At 48.1% G+C, this 21,251-nt stretch overlaps 1 protein-coding gene across 2 annotated transcripts in view; it reads left to right on the top strand.

Moving 5' to 3' along the window:
- The first annotated feature begins 379 nt into the window (after window positions 1–379).
- The window catches only part of MBTPS1 (membrane bound transcription factor peptidase, site 1), a 41,146-nt gene continuing 20,274 nt past the window's right edge, over window positions 380–21,251 (top strand). Inside the window, exons 1-16 of one of the 2 annotated variants that reach the window (XM_069740510.1) lie at window positions 380–496; window positions 2,418–2,882; window positions 3,291–3,548; window positions 6,284–6,487; window positions 7,694–7,804; window positions 8,216–8,325; window positions 9,285–9,401; window positions 11,089–11,156; window positions 12,061–12,163; window positions 12,413–12,564; window positions 12,796–12,957; window positions 13,045–13,189; window positions 13,419–13,607; window positions 15,771–15,943; window positions 16,780–16,895; window positions 17,005–17,161. In XM_069740510.1, coding sequence (XP_069596611.1) covers window positions 2,720–2,882; window positions 3,291–3,548; window positions 6,284–6,487; window positions 7,694–7,804; window positions 8,216–8,325; window positions 9,285–9,401; window positions 11,089–11,156; window positions 12,061–12,163; window positions 12,413–12,564; window positions 12,796–12,957; window positions 13,045–13,189; window positions 13,419–13,607; window positions 15,771–15,943; window positions 16,780–16,895; window positions 17,005–17,161 — 2,228 coding nt within the window. In that variant the 5' untranslated portion in view covers window positions 380–496; window positions 2,418–2,719. The remainder of the gene's footprint in view (window positions 497–2,417; window positions 2,883–3,290; window positions 3,549–6,283; window positions 6,488–7,693; window positions 7,805–8,215; window positions 8,326–9,284; window positions 9,402–11,088; window positions 11,157–12,060; window positions 12,164–12,412; window positions 12,565–12,795; window positions 12,958–13,044; window positions 13,190–13,418; window positions 13,608–15,770; window positions 15,944–16,779; window positions 16,896–17,004; window positions 17,162–21,251) is intronic. The other variant, XM_069740511.1, reaches the window with a different exon arrangement.

Consider the following 21,251-nt stretch of genomic DNA (forward strand, 5'->3'; position numbering starts at 1 on the left):
GGTCAGGTAAGGGCGACGGGTCAGGTAGGGGGCACTGGACAGGTAAGGGAGATGGGTCAGATGGGAGATGGGTCAGGTAAGGGGACGGGTCATGTAAGGGCGACGGGTCAGGTAGGCTTGGACTGGACAGGTAAGGGGACGGGTCAGATGGTAGATGGGTCATGTAAGGGGGATGGGTGAGGTTGGGGAACAGGTCAGGGGAGAAGGGTCAGATAGGGGGATGGGTCAGGTTAGGGGACGGGTCAGGTTAGGGGACGGGTCACGGGAGAGACAGGCACTGTTAGCCCCGGACACCGTTTGTATACGGACCGCTCGGACAACAAAGCTTTTCTTGTTCATACAGTCCTGGAGCCACGCCTCTTCCTGTGATGTCAGGAGTTACCGATGAAAGGGAGGGCAGAGAACAACACACAAGATGGCAGCGGCTGGGGGCCGGGAGTGAGCGGACTTGGGGGAAGTTGTCAGTAGCTCGGAGCAGCGCGTGTTCGGGATCCGTGTAAGTGCTGCCGCTGCCGGGAGGATGGAGGGACCTGACCGGGCGGAGGAGGAGAGGCCTGCGGTGACAGTGTGTGCTCCTGTCAGACGGCGCAAAGCTGCACATTGTATGCGGGCACGGAGGGCATCCTGACACTTGTGCCCCTTCCACTGTGAGGGCATGCTGACACTTGTGCCCCTTCCACTGTGAGGGCATGCTGACACTTGTGCCCCTTCCACTGTGAGGGCATGCTGACACTTGTGCCCCTTCCACTGTGAGGGCATGCTGACACTTGTGCCCCTTCCACTCAGGTGCCCCACTGTGAGGGCATGCTGACACTTGTGCCCCTTCCACTGTGAGGGCATGCTGACACTTGTGCCCCTTCCACTGTGAGGGCATGCTGACACTTGTGCCCCTTCCACTGTGAGGGCATGCTGACAGTTGTGCTACTTCCACTGTGAGGGCATGCTGACACTTGTGCCCCTTCCACTGTGAGGGCATGCTGACACTTGTGCCCCTTCCACTGTGAGGGCATGCTGACACTTGTGCCCCTTCCACTGTGAGGGCATGCTGACACTTGTGCCCCTTCCACTGTGAGGGCATGCTGACTCTTGTGCTACTTCCACTGTGAGGGCATGCTGACACTTGTGCCCCTTCCACTGTGAGGGCATGCTGACTCTTGTGCTACTTCCACTGTGAGGGCATGCTGACACTTGTGCCCCTTCCACTGTGAGGGCATGCTGACACTTGTGCCCCTTCCACTGTGAGGGCATGCTGACAGTTGTGCCCCTTCCACTGTGAGGGCATGCTGACAGTTGTGCCCCTTCCACTGTGAGGGCATGCTGACACTTGTGCCCCTTCCACTGTGAGGGCATGCTGACACTTGTGCCCCTTCCACTGTGAGGGCATGCTGACACTTGTGCCCCTTCCACTGTGAGGGCATGCTGACACTTGTGCCCCTTCCACTGTGAGGGCATGCTGACTCTTGTGCTACTTCCACTGTGAGGGCATGCTGACACTTGTGCCCCTTCCACTGTGAGGGCATGCTGACACTTGTGCCCCTTCCACTGTGAGGGCATGCTGACACTTGTGCCCCTTCCACTCAGGTGCCCCACTGTGAGGGCATGCTGACACTTGCAGTGCTACTTCACACTTTTGTTCCGTTTAATAGGCAAGGAATAAGATGAGGTAAAAGCCTTTTTTTCCTTCCCTGGCTGTCAACAAAGTAAAAATAGATTCCAGCTTAAGTAAAAAGTAGAACACTCTTTATTAGCAATTTATTAAAACCTATATAAATATCAAATGCAATACAAGAAGATGACCCGGTGGGGGAAGAAGACCCTTCCACTGACTTGTGTTCCCCTAGCTCTGGCTTTATAGAGAAGGGCAGAGCTGTCAATCAAAAAAAGGTAGAGGACCAAGATGGAGGCTAGCATGCCTGGTCCTTCTAATCTACACCTTCGGATCCATTGATGGCGGTGGCTTCCTCCTTCCAGGCCACGGCTGGAGGTATAGGTGTGTGATCTGGGATTTGCATCTATTAATGAGTCCAGTTTTACCTGTGTGATCGGTCTGCTCTGCTTGGTAGACCTTCTGTGCACGTGACCTACCACGCCTTGTATCTTGGTTTTCTAGGCTTTCTCCAATGGTCTTGGGACGTTCCTCAGACCTAGATTTCTTGGCTTTATTTCCACCTCTCATCTTAGAACTTCTTTCACCTCTTAGATACACTTCTGGTTTTGTGGACAGGTGCACGGGATATGGCATAAAGCCCATTAGGCAACATTTCCTAATAACGGGTCGCTAGGACTCCCTGGACATAACGTGAGGTCCATTGAGAGGTTGCATCGCTGTTAATGCTGGTGCCAGTGGGTGTCTAATAATCTGAACCTACCTGCAAACTTACCGACTTTTTGACTTTTGTATTTTTTATATTGCGAAGGTCTCCTGTAGTAATTCATCTTGAGGTGGTCGTCTTCTTCCATGATGGATCTTGAATTCTTCCCTTCCCACACTGAGTAAACGAGGAGTCTGAGCCGCCATGGAGAAGAAACGCCGTAAGAAATGAGAGTTGTGGATCCAGACCTCTGACATGCGGACTTTCCTGAACTCCTCGAACTGTTTGTAGTTACCCGGCTGGACATTGTCAGGCAGAGCCTGCAGGTGACCGCCCTGTGCTTATCGGACCCTCGGGAACACAAGCCGCAACTTCACCGTAGAAACTTCACACCACGTCTTATCAACATGAGGTTTGCCAGGTTCTGGCTGCAGCTGCTTGTGATATTACTGTGTCTGAAGAGGCGCCAGAGCGCTCGGCCGGGAAACTCGTCCCAAGAACCCGAATCCTGCAATGGCTGCTCTCATCTTACACTTCGTGTGGATTTTTCTTCATCAGTGGTGGAACGTGGTGAGTCTGAAAACCCCTCTATCTGTCTGGAGCAAACTCTCTGTAAATGTGTGTAAAATTGCAGCTTCAGAAAGGTGCTGTGGTCTCCCATTACTGGTGCCGGTCTCAGCAGCTCCAGTCCAGCTTGGTGTTCAACAAGAGTTTAGAGATTAGTGTATGAAGCTGTCTGGAGGAGTATATGAAGGGATGAAGGGGGGGGGGGGGGCTGGTTGATCGGAGCCGGCTGGAGCGTGTGATGGGAGGGGGCCGGCTGGAGCGTGTGATGGGAGGGGGCCGGCTGACTGGAGCCACGTGATTAGGGGGTGGGGGGGCTTTGTTCCTCTCCTTAATAGCCCTGCCTGGGTCCTCGTAGGAGGGATCCACCAGGTCAGTGGTTTGCTGTATCTGCGGAATTCTTTCCTTCTACAGAATACATTGTGGCGTTCAGAGGCTACTTCACAGCAAACGCACGAAGCAAGTTCATCTCCAGTGCACTGAGGAGCAGAGGCATCGAGGACTGGAGGATCGTCCCGCGGAATAACCCCGCCAGTGATTACCCCAGTGACTTTGAGCTGATTGAGATCAGGACTGAGCAGCGAGTTGGCATACTGACACTAGAGGATCACCCAAACATCAAGCGGGTCACCCCTCAGAGGCGAGTTTTCCGCTCCCTGAAGGTTACAGATGGTGAGTGTTATGGTATGGCTGTTGCTTTATTATTGCACTCTATATTAGGCACAAGTGGTGGCTAATTCCTACAGGGTAAAATTACTGACGGTCCTCACATCTGAAGATGAGTGCGATGAATGGAGCAGAAGCGCTTGTCTACATCTAGAGGTGGACACCACTGATCTCCCTTCATTGTGCTCCTTCCAGCAGTACCTCCTTATCCCTGAGCCTGAAGGTCCGATTGTAGACGGAGACGTCTCTCCCTTATGTCTGGATATTGCTGAAAAATAAAATGTCACCACATCTGAGTGCTAAGCTCTTAATACACTATTGAGATTGTTTCCTACTCGTGTGCCACCCACCAGCAGTGCCATGTCTTTTCCTTGAGTGGGGCACACACAATTCTCGCCTATCCCGCGGGAATGGAACTAGAACTCGTGTGTGTAATCCAAAGGGCGTTCTACCCTGGGACCACATGGGCCTGCAATGCCATGGTGTGGCCTTCAAACATTCATTTTTGTTAACACTTTGTTTTCCATATCAAGAGAAGTGAACCCCTCAGAAGCAGGTACTAAGGGGGCGCTATGTGGGTTCCCCATATATCAGGAATATGGGGTCCATTACCCCTTTGGCATAGTTGAAAGCAGTGGGTTAGTTGGAGGTGGCCGTCAACTCTTGGGAGTTGTGAAATGCACTGGTGTAGCACCCATGTTCTTCAGGTAATGTGCTGATAGGAAGACCTCCATTCTCCCCCTTGGTGAAAGTTGTCTGAATCCAAGGCGTAAGTCACTTACTCTACACACTGGAGTCAGGTGAACTGTAAAATGGCCGTAGATGTCTCGGATGGTGTCACTCCTTAGGCTTCATCCCTGGGACTGGTGGCTCTTGGAGCAGAGGTGGTTGTGTACACCTGGTCTATACAGTGTGGAGGTCGCCCCTGACTGTTCTGTCCACCATTGTGGGGTTTTCTCCTCCTGGATAGTCTTAAGGTGCCGTCACATTAAGCGACGCTGCAGCGATATAGACAACGATGCCGATCATTTCAGCGTCGCTGTTTAGTCGTTGTGTGGTCGCTGGAGAGCTATCACACAGACAGCTCTCCAGCGACCAACGATGCCGAAGTCCCCGGGTAACCAGGGTAAACATCGGGTTACTAAGCGCAGGGACGCGCTTAGTAACCCGATGTTTACCCTGGTTACCATTGTAAATGTAAAAAAAAAAAAACCACTACATATTTACATTCCGGTGTCTGTTGCGTCCCCCGGCGTTCTGCTTCCCTGCACTGTGTAAGCGCCGACCGTAAGGCAGAGCAGTGACGTCACCGCTGTGCTCTGCTTTACGGCCGGCCGGCACTGACACAGTGCAGGGAAGCTGACGCCGGGGGACGCGACAGACACCCGAATGTAAGTATGTAGTGTTTTTTTGTTTTTTTTTTTTTTTTTACATTTACAATGGTAACCAGGGTAAATATCGGGTTACTAAGCGCGGCCCTGCGCTTAGTAACCCGATGTTTACCCTGGTTACCAGTGAAGACATCGCTGGATCAGCGTCACACTCGCCGATCCAGCGACGAAATAAAGTTCTGGCCTTCTAGCTCCGACCAGCGATGTCACAGCAGGATCCAGATCGCTGCAGCGTGTCAAACACAACGATATCGCTATCCAGGACGCTGCAACGTCACGGATCGCTATCGTTCTAAAGTTGCTCAGTGTGAAGGTACCTTTATTTATCCTTACCACCCTTCCCTGATTTGAATCTTCATGTTTAGATTTGCATGGTCTTATTGTTCTGTGACGGGAAAACTCTTCAGTTTCTCCTCCCTGCACGGACAGCAGCGAGCACTCCAAGGATCCTTCTACTCATGGTCTCCAGCCTCTCCATAAGGGCTCGTTCACACAACCGTGTCTTCAGTCCAAGGGCTCTCCTATAAAACAAATCGCAGTGTGCCCTAGTTTCCGCAATAAATTGGATGTCGCCCATCCAAGTGTGCGGGTGCAAGAAAAAAGCTGCATGTCATATGGAGGATTCTTACAGTTGCATTGCAACTATGTAGCATGGGAGACTGTCAACGTCTGGCACATGGATCGAGAAAAGAAAAGCCTCCCTCTTGTCTAACATGCTAAACATTATTTATACGGTTGTGTGAGCCTACCCAACAATCAGACGTGCTGGGGTTCACTTGTTGGTGTTGGATTTTGAGCCTTTGGACCCAGGTGCTCCTTGTACTTCCTTGAAGGATCGATTCTTTGTTTTTATTACCCTTGGTTATAGTATTGATTTCTTGACCTTCAGTATACTTTACCTGGTTATAAGGAATTCCTTTGTAATGGTAATACTACATCAGTGTTTCTCAACTCCGGTCCTCAAGAGCCACCAACAGGTCATGTTTTCAGGATTTCCTTAAAACGGTCTTTTCAGTGTAGTGGGTCCCCTGTGCCATAAACTGGGTGCACTTCTCTTATAGGATTATAGATACAAAAAGTGTTATAAAATCTACTATGAAATGACCAATGAAAAAGCAGCAGATCTGTCCATCGTCTGCATGTTACTAAAGCAAAGTTTTGCAGGAACCTTATTTCAGCAGGGACACAGGCGAACCTTAGAATGAATTCTAATATATGAAGCCAAATGAGCTCAGGCAGACTTGGTTCGTGTTCACACTTAAGAGCAGAGATTGGTTTGTGCATGACACAAGTGTGTTCCTATCAGTACTTGCTCATCGGTGTGTTCTCCCCACCTCCCTCCTGACACAGGCGACCCCTCGGCCCCCTGCAATGAGACGAAGTGGAGTCAGAAGTGGCAGTCATCTCGCCCGCTCCGACGGGCCAGCCTCTCCCTCAGCTCTGGCTTCTGGCATGCAACGGGCAGACACTCGAGTCGTCGCCTCCTGAGAGCCATCCCGCGGCAGGTGGCACAGACGCTCCAAGCTGATGTGTTGTGGCAGCTGGGATACACAGGTCAGTGACACTACAGCAGCCATACTGGGGTCTCCGTGCACCTTCTCTAGTTGGTGCTTGAGCAAGTAGCTACCCATAGAAGGAACACTTTTAAAGTTGTTCCCACCCCCCCTTCTGTCATCAGTGTATATACAATGGCTGCTAGTGGAGGAGCAGTGGCCAGACCTGTCCATCAGCCTTGTCCAATTCACGGCCTCACATGAGAACTGCTTATCTAGAAGTCTGGTCACGTCTGCCAGCAGCCATTGTATGGACAGGAGAGCTGTGCAGTCTGAGGAACGCTGCACCAACAAGAGCGGGAGGTGAAGCGATCATAACTATATAATAAGTGCCACAAATCATGTCCTCAGCATCTGCTAACATAACACTAATGTGGCTGACCCCTTTTTGTCTCCTTCTGCAGTAGACTATGGGGGGCAAACTGCAACATGTTAACGAAACGCCAAATTTTCAGCCCAATTTGCTTGCACTTAAGGGTCCCCAAAGATGGACATCCCCTTCTTAAGAGATATTATGTATATAAAAAAAAAACCCTTTCCAGTGGCTCCTCTGTGGTGCAAACTCCCTATGCTGGCACCAACTGCGTTCCATATTGCTGCCCCAGGGCAAGTTCTGCTGGTCCTGGGTCTGCTCCCCCACATGTTGGAGGACTGGCATCGGGCCGCTTCCAGACCCACACTCTCCTCTGGTCACTGCTTGATCATCGCTTCCCTTTCCTTCAGTACCAGTACACACTGATGCTGGAGTTTAGGCACCATGTTTCCAGGAGGATATTAGAAATGACATTTCAGGGGCCGTAACGGTCTACTGAGCCCTTGGCCATACAACAGTACACCAAAGCCACCTCGCTCACATATGCATTTGTCTTAAACCCTGCAATAATCATTTTAGTCTTTGTGGTTAAGCCCCTATATAATTATGTATTGTATTCTGCAGTGACTCGCTTCCTTTAAGTCTTGGAGTAAAATTATTATCCTAAAATAATTGAACTTGGGTTTTCATTAAAAACCTAGATCATTATTTGCAAATGAGAGCTGCATATTCCACCATGGCTGTGATTCTGGCTGCAGAATACGGACGTGTCGTGGCTTGCCATCTGGTGCTATAGAGAGGCAGGGTATGGCCATGTAGCAATGTGTGGCCGAGGACTGATCACTACTTGGGTGGTTTGGTTCTTACAGCTGCTCTTGGGCTCTCCCTGAACAGGTAGCCATGTACGAGTGGCCGTGTTTGACACTGGATTGAGTGAGAGACATCCACACTTTAAAAACGTGAAAGAACGAACCAACTGGACCAATGAGAAGACGCTGGATGATGGTGAGTAGGACTAATGTCCGCTTGTCAGGGTGTTTCCTGTTCCCTGCACCTTGGAAGCTCCTGCTGGACCATGGTGGAGAGGGGAGCCCTTCCTGCAGTGTGGTGTATGATGGCCCGTCTCACTGCCATACATGTCCCATTCAGTGCTGTATGATGGAAAGTAAGGGAACCCAAAACTGATCAGTCTCCAGGACAGGTTAGATCAGTACTGTCTGCACACCGTGACATGCATTGTGTAGATGGGGCGTCTTATGATGATTCTGGTTAGTGTAAAGCTTGGGGGAAGATCAAGGTGGCTGGTCCCCAACTAATGCTCTACGGGGTGCATGTGTCCTAATGGGGTGTATTGCTTGTTCTCCATCTTGTAACCATAGTCTTGCACTCATGTGACCTGTCATTCTGCTTTGTAAGGACTGGGACATGGGACTTTTGTGGCAGGCGTCATTGCCAGCATGCGAGAATGCCAGGGACTAGCTCCGGATTCTGAGTTGCACATCTACCGGGTCTTCACCAATAATCAGGTACCTGATTTATTATTATTATTATTATGCAGAGAAACACTAGATATATGTGCGTCCACCCCAACCTTGCAGCCTTTCCACATCTAAACCAGACCTATCTATAGGGGAAAATCTGTACATAAAATCTACATACTTGCAGGACAAAACTGTCATGTTGGTGATTTGACTGCGGACCGTTGCGTGTATTGGGGGGACGGCTTTCTAGAAGTCCCTTCCTTGTGTTGGAACTTTAAGATACATCGTCAAGCTCATTGTAGGAACGTATCCTTCAAGCCAAAAAGTTGTATGATCATTTAAAATGCCACACATTAGTCTTCAGTTGTGCAAACAAATGGCTTTATTTTCCAGTAAGGTGCTGAAGTACAACTGTGCAAGAAACTGAGCAACATTTTGAAAAGGTGCAAATAAAGGATTGGACTAAAATGTCAGGCTCGTATTGTGTCAGAAAGGAGAGGGCAAACAATGGCTTTCCTCCAGTTTGGGGGTGACGCTCCATTTTACCACTCTGGAGGGATGAAGTGAGAAACTATCTTCACAAGCCTCCATCTTCTGTATGTGGCTGTTGGTATAGATGGAAGTCTGCACATTAATACGCGTTTCATTGCTGGACGATGGATTTATAGACTGCAGATTACTTGAGGCTGAATGTACTTAGCATTTGGCTCAGGGCGTTGGGAAAAGATGACGTTTGGCCGGAACCCAAAATAATAAATGTGTTTGCTTTTAATTTAGCTCTATTCTTATTTTGTGTGCTAAAGGTTTATGTAGCGGGCAGGGTCTGTCATATAACTAATCAGACCCTGCCCTAAGGAGTCGGAAGCGGATGTCGGAGGTGTCCATGACGGCAGTATGTAGAAGGCCTTAATCTGCGGGAGATCGGACTAATCTCATCTGCTGACATCGCTGTACATGTACACACTCTTCTTGTGTAATAGTCCTTCTTTCAATCCTCTTCTCAGGTCTCCTACACATCATGGTTCCTGGACGCTTTTAATTATGCCATACTTAAGAAAATAGATGTATTGAACCTCAGCATTGGGGGCCCGGACTTCATGGATCATCCTTTTGTTGATAAGGTTGGTTGTGAACCATCTGAGGTTACAGAAGCCCTACCGTATACAATCTACAGCGTAGTTAAATAAGTTTTTTTTTTGTTTGTTTGTTTTTTCTTCTCCACCTCTGGAGTATAGTACAGCAGCCAGGGAAGACACAATCATGCACTTGTCCCATTTACATGGAACGGTTACCTTACTATCCTGTCCATGTTTGTGCCCCACCTTACACCATGTAAACCTGCAATAACAAACTCTTAAGTATTCATCTGCATGTCCTAACTGTAGCTAATGCGTATAGCAGACCTCCAGGCCGTGGCCTCAGAGTTCCCAATGTCCCGTACCTTGTAGAACGTCTGAGGACCACCTCTATTATACTGCTTTCTCATGTAATCGTCGTGTTTACACTCAATCCATCACTTTAGTGTTGGAGAAATCCCCATCCATCTGGCAAGAAGTAGTTTCCCTAAAATTCTAATGTGGTGGTTCCATGCTTCTTCCTATAGTAACCCAATAAACAGATGATGGGATCTAGGGGAATCAGAATAGATGTCAAAGACTGGAATGGGTCTATTCTCTGCCAAAAGGAGTTAATAATTGGACACGACCATATAATGTGCCAAAAATCTGCACAAAAAGCACAACATCTTAAACATCCCGACGAGGACGCTCTCCCCATATGTGCAGCCTTCATGGCGAGAAGGAAGCTTGGTGGTGAATGTGTAGTGGAGTCATTTTATTGTTCAGAGGGGGAAACAAAGGGGATTCCAAAACCACCTCCCAGGCTTCCTCACTGGTGGGAATGAGCAGCTCCCACTTGGCCTTCAATATACATGTGTTTATAGTGCAACACACGATCTATATAAACTACATATATGACTCGTTCATTTTCCATCTAACAAGAATGAGGAGCCCAATACTCGCCTTTTTTATATGAATGTACATGTACCTGTAACCTCATATTCCATACTGCATAGATCCCAGGCTTGCACTACCCAGGAGACCTGTTACACACCTATTATGTTTTTGTACCCAATAAGATTAGTTTTTTGAATATTGATTTATTCCTCTTAGTAAATCCTCATTTTTCCTCAAGCCTAGTATGCTGCAGCCTTATAGAAATACTGACCTGCACCTCATAATTGGCTCTCTGGCGCCTCACCGCTGACCTGCGCCTCATTAATGGCTATGGCGCCTCGCCGCTGACCTGCGCCTCATTAATGGCTCTCTGGCGCCTCGCCGCTGACCTGCGCCTCATTAATGGCTCTCTGGCGCCTCGCCGCTGACCTGCGCCTCATTAATGGCTCTCTGGCGCCTCGCCGCTGACCTGCGCCTCATTAATGGCTCTCTGGCGCCTCGCCGCTGACCTGCGCCTCATTAATGGCTCTCTGGCGCCTCACCGCTGACCTGCGCCTCATTAATGGCTCTCTGGCGCCTCGCCGCTGACCTGCGCCTCATTAATGGCTCTCTGGCGCCTCGCCGCTGACCTGCGCCTCATTAATGGCTCTGGCGCCTCATTAATGGCTCTGGCGCCTCACCACTGACCTGCGCCTCATTAATGGCTCTCTGGCGCCTCGCCACTGACCTGCACCTCATTAATGGCTCTGGCGCCTCGCCGCTGACCTGCGCCTCATTTTGGCTCTAGTACACCCCTCTTTAACCTCTAAAACTGTATAATGATTGTAAAGACTGACTCTCTTCTACATTACAGGTTTGGGAGTTAACAGCCAATAATGTGATCATGATTTCTGCTATCGGAAATGACGGACCTCTCTATGGGTACGGACTCGGTCGTGTAATGTATTGTCTGCTCCCAGTGACACCCCCCCCCCCCCCCACATGCCCGCACCCCTGTCCCATATGTTATGTCTAGAGATGGGACACATACTGCTTTTATAATATCATGCCAGAACCAATCATATAAAGTGACCATATTCATAAAGCATACTCTAATAAAGCTATATGACATACATAAGAACCAAAACAAGAGCTTTAAATTCCCAAATGTACCTTAATAATAATAAAAAAATTAATAAAAAATGCCCAAAAGAAATTCTATACAAAGTATATCTTCAGTGGTAATTAAGCACAAACAAGGCAAAACAGTGCTCATAATAAAAAGCAAAAAGTACTGGACCGATCTAGTGAACAATGATGCAAACTGGCAGGGGCAGGCAATCCATAAAAATGAGAGCACTCAAAATACCCCACATGTGTGCGTATAGAGATGAGTGGCCTCATTGAAAGCTTAATGAAAATAGGCAAGATATGTATTATCATTCAGTATAGGGTTAACACAAATCCCCCGCATTCCTTCAGGGTGGAAATAAAGTGCTAATAGTGCATAAATATCCAAGGTAAACATATCTCACCCATAGGATGCCGAGAGCTGCTGCACAGGTACCCCAACGCGCGTTTCGCTGCTGCTGCTTCCGAAGAAGCCTTGTTTGTACTTAATTACCAATAAAGATATATTTTGTATAGAATTTCTTTTGGGCATTTGTGATTAATTTTTCATTATTATTGAGTTACATTTGGGAATTTAAAGCTCTTGTTTTGGTTCTTATGTATATCACATACTGCATTTACTAGGAGTCCCTGCAGGAATAGATCACTTACATGGTCCATGATTTGCATGGAAGTATCTGGACATCTTTTGGTAAATTGACTTTGTCTTGTTTAGGACCCTGAACAATCCAGCAGACCAAATGGATGTGATAGGAGTCGGTGGCATTGATTTTGAGGACAACATAGCTAGATTTTCTTCCAGAGGGATGACCACATGGGTAATGTAATCTATAAATGGTATAAATATTGCAGCATTAGGTCTGCACTGAAGCCAGAACTGCCTGTACCCATTCTATCGCTACGCCTCAGATGGGGGCGCTGGAGTAATAAAGGAGTAACAAAATCTGTGTATTTACTTGTTCCACACAGATTTATCTAACATCCTTTTCCGACTGTTTTGTGCCACAATTCTGGTGATCGAGTCGCAACGTTGATGAGTAATATTGTATTTTCATTGTACATGATAGGAGCTGCCTGGAGGTTATGGCAGGATGAAGCCGGACATTGTCACCTACGGCTCTGGGGTGCGAGGATCTGGCATGAAGGGTGGCTGTCGCTCCTTGTCCGGCACAAGTGTTGCTTCTCCTGTGGTGGCCGGAGCAGTGACTCTGCTTGTTAGGTAACTTTAATATAAAGCACTAAATTACATTTTTCTTTGAAGTCCTATTTCTTGGCTTTATTAAAATGGCAGTCTACCTCCAGAGGGGAGGGTCCTTGGTATATTTAACTCCTCGACCTCTTCTGGTCCATGACCTATACTGCCCCCAGAACACAGCCCCCAATGTAAGGCTCTGACACATGTCGGGTAAGCCAGAGGGTGGATGCTTTTCTTATAATGGTCTTTCTCTAGTACTGTGCAGAGGAGGGAGATGGTGAATCCAGCCAGCATGAAACAGGCGCTCATCGCTTCAGCACGCCGACTCCCGGGGGTCAATATGTTTGAGCAAGGACATGGTAAACTAGATCTACTCCGGGCCTACCAGATCCTGAACAGTTACAAGCCTCAGGCCAGGTAAGTCTCCTTCACGAGGTGTAGACTAACCTGTAATGACCCCGTGTTTGTACGGAGAAGGCATGATCATTTCTGTTTTGTCTCCAGTTTGAGTCCCAGCTATGTGGACCTCACAGAATGTCCCTACATGTGGCCCTACTGTTCTCAGCCCATTTACTATGGCGGGATGCCAACCATTGTGAACATAACCATTCTCAACGGGATGGGAGTCACTGGCAGGGTCGTGGACAAGGTAAGCCTTGGCTGACCCTGCAGGGGTGATCCCACATTAAAGGGGATATCCATTACAGTGAAAGGGTCACCCACACTGTTGATGGTGTATCGATGACCAAAGCTTCCACCAGAAATCAGGCCTGATACTGACATCCCCCCCAAAAAAATTGCCTGGTTGGGAAGGGGTTAAGCTTTAGATTCTAATAGTAATGAGCATTTTAGACTCATGTTTTCCTTATTTCTTGCAGCCTGACTGGCAGCCGTACCTCCCGCACAATGGTGACAACATTGACGTTGCCTTCTCCTACTCGTCTGTGCTGTGGCCTTGGTCTGGGTATCTGGCCATCTCCATCTCTGTAACCAAGAAGGCCGCTTCATGGGAAGGCATTGCCCAGGGACACGTGATGATTACAGTGGCCTCTCCAGAAGAAAGCGAGGTGCGTACAGCGTCACTGGTGACTTCTTTGAGAACTAGGTTCGTTTTAATCAGCTTTCATTATTGTGTAATGTTTTAGGTCCTACTAGGGACCTCCTTCATCAGAACTGAATGCCTAAGGAGGAGGAACCCTGGTGATCCAGCGCTTTTGAGCTGTGTCACGGGAAAGAGCGCTCTTCCCTGTGACACCGCTCACAAGCACATGTGCTGCATCACCAGGGTTCCTCCTCCATAGGCATTCAGTTCTGATGAAGGAGGTCCCTAGTAGGACCGAAAACATTACACAATAATGAAAGCTGATTAAAATGAACCTACAGTTTGAGTGCTAAGTTTATTTGACAATGTATTGACACCCTACTTGAGCACCACAACCCATCCTTCAAGAGTTATAAAGGCACAGATGATTGGCCTCGGGGAGACCAAAACATCCAACACCGCGGAGACACCATCACCTGTTTCTCAACGCAGTGATTCCAGAACACTGCCCCCATCCCTTATGGGAAATATGCAGATGCATGTAAAGAAGCTGCGGAGACACCATCACGTGTTTCTCGACGCAAGCAGTGAATAGCCAGGCCTTTCCCCGGGAAGGAACAACCACGGGAAGGGCAGCATCCTATGAAGGAAAGCCACCTATGCCAAGCATGGTATCCATCCACAGACAGCTGTTTCGGGGTTTTTGCCCCTCATCAGTGTGGAGTAGGAATCTGGCTATTAGGAGCAGTGCCTAGTAAAAGTCTATAAAGGCACAGATAATTGGCCTCGGGGAGACCAAAACATCCAACACCGCGGAGACACCATCACATGTTTCTCAACACAGTGATTCCAGAACACTGCCCCCATCCCTTATGGGAAATATGCAGATGCATGTAAAGAAGCTGCGGAGACACCATCACGTGTTTCTCGACGCAAGCAGTGAATAGCCAGGCCTTTCCCCGGGAAGGAACAACCACGGGAAGGGCAGCATCCTATGAAGGAAAGCCACCTATGCCAAGCATGGTATCCATCCACAGACAGCTGTTTCGGGGTTTTTGCCCCTCATCAGTGTGGAGTAGGAATCTGGCTATTAGGAGCAGTGCCTAGTAAAAGTCTATAAAGGCACAGATGATTGGCCTCGGGGAGACCAAAACATCCAACACCGCGGAGACACCATCACGTGTTTCTCGACGCAAGCAGTGAATAGCCAGGCCTTTCCCCGGGAAGGAACAACCAATCATCTGTGCCTTTATAGACTTTTACTAGGCACTGCTCCTAATAGCCAGATTCCTACTCCACACTGATGAGGGGCAAAAACCCCGAAACAACTGTCTGTGGATGGATACCATGCTTGGCATAGGTGGCTTTCCTTCATAGGATGCTGCCCTTCCCGTGGTTGTTCCTTCCCGGGGAAAGGCCTGGCTATTCACTGCTTGCGTCGAGAAACACGTGATGGTGTCTCCGCAGCTTCTTTACATGCATCCTTCAAGAGTGTCGTATATTCTATACTGTGTGCGCGCCACGCTTATCTGCAGGCACTACAGGGGGTGCAGGAGCTCCCAGTGTACAGGCAATTAGTGTCGGCTCCCTCTAGTGGCAGAAGTGAAAGGTGACTTTCTTTTCCAAGAATCTCTCCTGTGCTAGTTTCCTCAGTCCAGCAGGGACGGTGAGGCAGGGGTGGGGCCATTTGGATATTTATACCTTTCTTCAGGGGCCGTATACATCACACTGACAAGGTGCATCCTGGCACTGGTGTCAGGACATACTCTTTCATTTGCACGGGCCTCAACGTTTAGTAGTGAACACTGCGTGCATGTGCTCTTAGAGAGAAGAAATATAAAGGGCTGGTGGATGTCAGAATACAGCTGCTGGCCCGAGCGCTGTAGTCCCCGGGAGTCTGCCCAGGGGCCAGGTAAAGGGTCACTGAGGATTGCCCCCCCACCCCTGCAGTAAGGGGTGATGTCGCCATTCCTCCACCTGCTGGACCGCTGCAGAGTCATTGTTGGTTTTATGATGGCTCCACGTCGCCTGATCACATTCTGGAGGCTGGTGCAGTGGGGATAACGCCCCTCCTTCCCTGTGCAAACCACAGCGGCCATGCTGGTAATGAGGGACCAAGTTGGCGTTACTTATCTATCTGCTGGGACAGTGCTTTTAATCCCTTTTTTTCCCTCTTATCTTTTTGAAGCAGAAGAATGGAGCAGAGCAATTTTCTACAATTAAACTCCCAATCAAGGTGAAGATCATTCCCACGCCGCCACGTAGTAAGAGGGTTCTGTGGGATCAGTACCACAATCTCCGTTACCCACCAGGCTACTTCCCAAGGGACAACCTGAGGATGAAGAATGACCCTTTGGATTGGTGAGATCACACTGCTTCTGGTCTTTGCCTTTTGGATAACGTATTTTGAGTTCTTTAAATACTAAGCTTTGCATAAGTCAGTGGTGCATCTGAATATAAGAAACTATGTAAAACACCTCGTCTCAGAAATCCACATTTCTCCACTTTTGAGACCACTACATTATTTTCCTGCTTTCTGAAAGCAATTCCCTCCAAAACAACTCAAATCCATCTTGGTGAAACCAGATAAGTGAGGAGCACTCGCAGTAAGCCACGCAGACTTGTGCTGTAACATCACGCTATGGTTATTCTTTAGTCTGGCCCCATCATCAAACCTTTCCATACCGTACTGGAGTCCCAGCCCTACGGTCCGGTACTGCTGGCCTCTTCTGGCTCCTAAAGATGGCTTCCACACTGCAGCTTCTGAAAGGTAACGGCACGGCAGTCGTGGACGATGGTGATGTCTGACACGGAGGTCCCTGCTTCCTTCTGACGTGCACGGTGTATTGGAGACACTACAGCCATTCTCCACCTACTAGACATTCTTCTGGATACTGCATTTACCTACTGATTTTTACCAATTTTGTAGACCAAAATAAGACACCTGTGGGGCGTACAGGACTTCCTTTAAAATGGGTGTATGTGCATGGCCTCTCTTGAAGTGGAGGATGGTCTCTGGTGACAGGTCCTTTCTTGCATTGTGGCCATGTCAGCCTCCTCTCTTCTGAAGCAATGCCCTGGGTGTTCCTGCATCTGTAAAGTTGTGGTCATTCTTCAGGATGTAGTTTTCTGGCTGAATGTTTGGGTTCTGTAGTCCTGGATGTCGATGCGGCTTCTTAAACACTGGTCTCTTACAGGAATGGTGACCACGTTCACACCAACTTCAGAGACATGTACCAACACCTGAGAAGTATGGGCTACTTTGTAGAAGTATTGGGGTCGCCCTTAACATGCTTTGATGCCAGCCAATATGGTAAAAACAGATTTTTTTTTTTTTACACAAGAAAACCAATAAAACATGCAAGATAATTAACGTTTTAATTAATCGGGTCATTCATGTAACTATTTGATTTGGCCTCTAGGAACTCTGCTTATTGTAGACAGTGAAGAAGAATTTTTCCCTGAGGAAATATCTAAGCTCCGCAGGGACGTGGGCAACGGTCTGTCACTAATGGTCTTCAGCGACTGGTACAACACATCTGTTATGAGAAAAGTCAAGTTCTATGATGAAAACACCAGGTGGGTTTTAATATTCCACTCCCCGCCCCTGAGGAGCAGCTGGTCTTCTCAGCAATGGTTTTCAGTGTGCAAAGCTGTGCTGTGCCCCCTCTATGCGCGGTGTAAACCAGTCCACTGCCAGAGCTGAATGAAGGCTGATCGGATGGAGTGCTGGACCTACACCGTGGTGATCTAGCTATCTATTGAGACAACCACTTTAACCCCTTCATGACCTTTGATAAACCCTACATCATGGTCAAGATGGGGTTTCCTTGTGATGACTACAGTTATGTCAGTCATGCGGGGAGCTTGGCTTAAGTGATGGTAGAGCCCAGGCTGTCACATCCAGGGGTGGTGCCTGCACCCGCTCAGCTGTTTGACCCCCCACTAAATGGTGGGATCAATGGTGATCTCTGCATTTAGGAGACTAGGGAGGAGCCACACAATGTAACCGCGAGCTGCCAATCATTGTTATGTAATGACTTGTTGGACCACACCAGGAGCAGGGTCTAAAAGGCATTTTGTCAGTCACTGACGTGTATGCATTATACCTCTGGTCAGGTAATAAACATTTAGTCCTGTTTTGGGACTAAGTTTTTTTTTTTTTTCCTCCACCCCCCCCATATGCTCCAACTGTCTTCGTCTTCTAAAATTTGATTCCTCTGAATGATCTATATATATAATTGCCTAAGGGTTTTTCCGTCTTTCTGTCTGTCTGTCTGTCTGTCTGTCTGTCTGTCCTGGAAATCCCGGCTCTCTGATTGGTCGAGGCCTGGCGGCCTCGACCAATCAGAGACCGGCACAGCATCGACGTAGAAATCCCGCGTCTCTGATTGGTCGAGGCCGCCAGGCCTCGACCAATCAGCAACGGGCACAGCGACGATGATGTCATAAAGGACGTAGACATCTCACGTTTCTGATTCAGCGGCGGGCACAGTATCGACGTAGATGTCATAATGGTTGCCATGGCGGGTGCCTCGACCAATCAGCGTCGGGCACAGTCTGCCGCGAATTCTGGAATCATCATTGTCCATATACTACGGGGACATGCATATTCTAGAATACCCGATGCGTTAGAATATATATATATATATATATATATATATATATATATATATATATATATATATATATATAATTTACCATAATGTAATGATTACAATTAAACTTTCATATATTATAGATTCATTATCCACCAACTGAAATTTGTCAGGTCTTTTATTGTTTTAATACTGATGATTTTGGCATACAACTCCTGATAACCCAAAAAACCTGTCTCAATAAATTAGCATATTTCACCCATCCAATCAAATAAAAGTGTTTTTTAATAACAAACAAAAAAACCATCAAATAATAATGTTCAGTTATGCACTCAATACTTGGTCGGGAATCCTTTGGCAGAAATGACTGCTTCAATGCGGCGTGGCATGGAGGCAATCAGCCTGTGACACTGCTGAGATGTTATGGAGGCCCAGGATGCTTCAATAGCGGCCTTAAGCTCATCCAGAGTGTTGGGTCTTGCGTCTCTCAACTTTCTCTTCACAATATCCCACAGATTCTCTATGGGGTTCAGGTCAGGAGAGTTGGCAGGCCAATTGAGCACAGTAATACCATGGTCAGTAAACCATTTACCAGTGGTTTTGGCACTGTGAGCAGGTGCCAGGTCGTGCTGAAAATGAAATCTTCATCTCCATAAAGCATTTCAGCCGATAGAAGCATGAAGTGCTCCAAAATCTCCTGATAGCTAGCTGCATTGACCCTGCCCTTGATGAAACACAGTGGACCAACACCAGCAGCTGACATGGCACCCCACACCATCACTGACTGTGGGTACTTGACACTGGACTTCAGGCATTTTGGCATTTCCTTCTCCCCAGTCTTCCTCCAGACTCTGGCACCTTGATTTCCGAATGACATGCAAAATTTGCTTTCATCAGAAAAAAATACTTGGGACCACTTAGCAACAGTCCAGTGCTGCTTCTCTGTAGCCCAGGTCAAGCGCCTCTGCCGCTGTTTATGTTTCAAAAGTGGCTTTACCTGGGGAATGCGGCACCTGTAGCCCATTTCCTGCACACGCCTGTGCACGGTGGCTCTGGATGTTTCCACACCAGACTCAGTCCACTGCTTCCTCAGGTTCCCCAAGGTCTGGAATCGGTCCTTCTCCACAATCTTCCTCAGGGTCCGGTCTCCTCTTCTCGTTGTACAGCGTTTTCTGCCACATTGTTTCCTTCCAACAGACTTACCATTGAGGTGCCTTGATACAGCACTCTGGGAACAGCCTATTTGTTGAGAAATTTCTTTCTGGGTCTTACCCTCTTGCTTGAGGGTGTCAATGATGGTCTTCTTGACATCTGTCAGGTCGCTAGTCTTACCCATGATGGGGGTTTTGAGTAATGAACCAGGCAGGGAGTTTATAAAAGCCTCAGGTATCTTTTGCATGTGTTTAGAGTTAATTAGTTGATTCAGAAGATTAGGGTAATAGGTCGTTTAGAGAACCTTTTCTTGATATGCTAATTTATTGAGACAGGTTTTTTGGGTTATCAGGAGTTGTATGCCAAAATCATCAGTATTAAAACAATAAAAGACCTGACAAATTTCAGTTGGTGGATAATGAATCTATAATATATGAAAGTTTAATTGTAATCATTACATTATGGGAAATATATACCGACCCGAGTATAAGCTGACCCCCCCCCTAATTTTGCCACAAAAAACTGGGAAAACTTATTGACTCGAGTATAAGCCTAGGGTAGGAAATGCAGCAGCTACCGGTGAATTTCAAAAATAAAAATAGATGCTCCATACCGTTCATTATTGCCCCATAAGATGCTCCATATAAAGCTGTGCCATATAGTGCTCTGCACCGTTCATTATTGCCCCATAGCTGTGCCATATAAAGCTGTGCCATATAGTGCTCTGCACCGTTCATTATTGCCCCATAGATGTGCCATATAAAGCTGTGCCATATAGTGCTCTGCACCGTTCATTATTGCCCCATAGCTGTGCCATATAGTGCTCTGCACCGTTCATTATTGCCCCATAGATGTGCCACATAAAGCTGTGCCATATAGTGCTCTGCGCCGTTCATTATTGCTTCATAGCTGTGCCATATAGTGCTCTGCGCCGTTCATTATTGCCCCATAGCTGCCATATAGTGCTCTGCGCCGTTCATTATTGCCCCATAGCTGCCATATAGTGCTCTGCGCCGTTCAGTATTGCCCCATAGCTGCCATATAGTGCTCTGCGCCGTTCCGTATTGCCCCATAGCTGTGCCATATAGTGCTCTGCACCGTTCAGTATTGCCCCATAGCTGCCATATAGTGCTCTGCGCCGTTCAGTATTGCCCCATAGCTGTGCCATAGAAAGCTGTGCCATTGCTGCTGCTGCAATAAAAAAAAAAAAAAAAGCCATACTCGCCTATCTTGCTTGCAGCTCCCAGCGTCCGGTCCCGGCGTCTCTCCGCACTGACTGATCAAGCAGAGGGCGGCGCGCACACTATATGCGTCATCGCGCCCTCTGACCTGCACAGTCAGTGCAGATAGATGCCGGGAAGATGGAGCGGCGCCCGGTGGCTGGAACGTGGACAGGTGAATATGACATACTTACCTAGTCCCAGCGATCCTGGCGCTCCCCGCCTGTCCCACGGTCTTCGGTGCCGCAGCCTCTTCTTCTATCAGCGGTCACCGGCACCGCTGATTAGAGAAATGAATAGGCGGCTCCACCCCTATGGGAGGTGTAGCCGTGTATTCATTTCTCTAATGAGCGGTCCCACGTGACCGCTGAAGAGGAGAAGAACTGCAGCACCGACAACCATGTGACGGGCAGAGGGAGCGTCAGGACCGCCGGGACTACAGTAGGTGAGTATGCCTCAGCGCCCTCTCCCCCTCACCCGCCGACCCTGCCACCCACCGTGACTCGAGTATAAGCCGAGAGGGGCACTTTCAGCCCAAAATTTTGGGCTGAAAATCTTGGCTTATACTCCAGTATATACAGTATATATGGCTTATACTCGAGTATATACAGTGTGTGTGTGTGTATATATGTATATATATATATATATATATATATATATATATATATATATATATATATATATATATATATATATATA

The sequence above is a fragment of the Ranitomeya imitator genome, chromosome 9, assembly GCF_032444005.1.
Source record: "Ranitomeya imitator isolate aRanImi1 chromosome 9, aRanImi1.pri, whole genome shotgun sequence".
NCBI classification, from domain to species: Eukaryota; Metazoa; Chordata; class Amphibia; order Anura; family Dendrobatidae; genus Ranitomeya; species Ranitomeya imitator.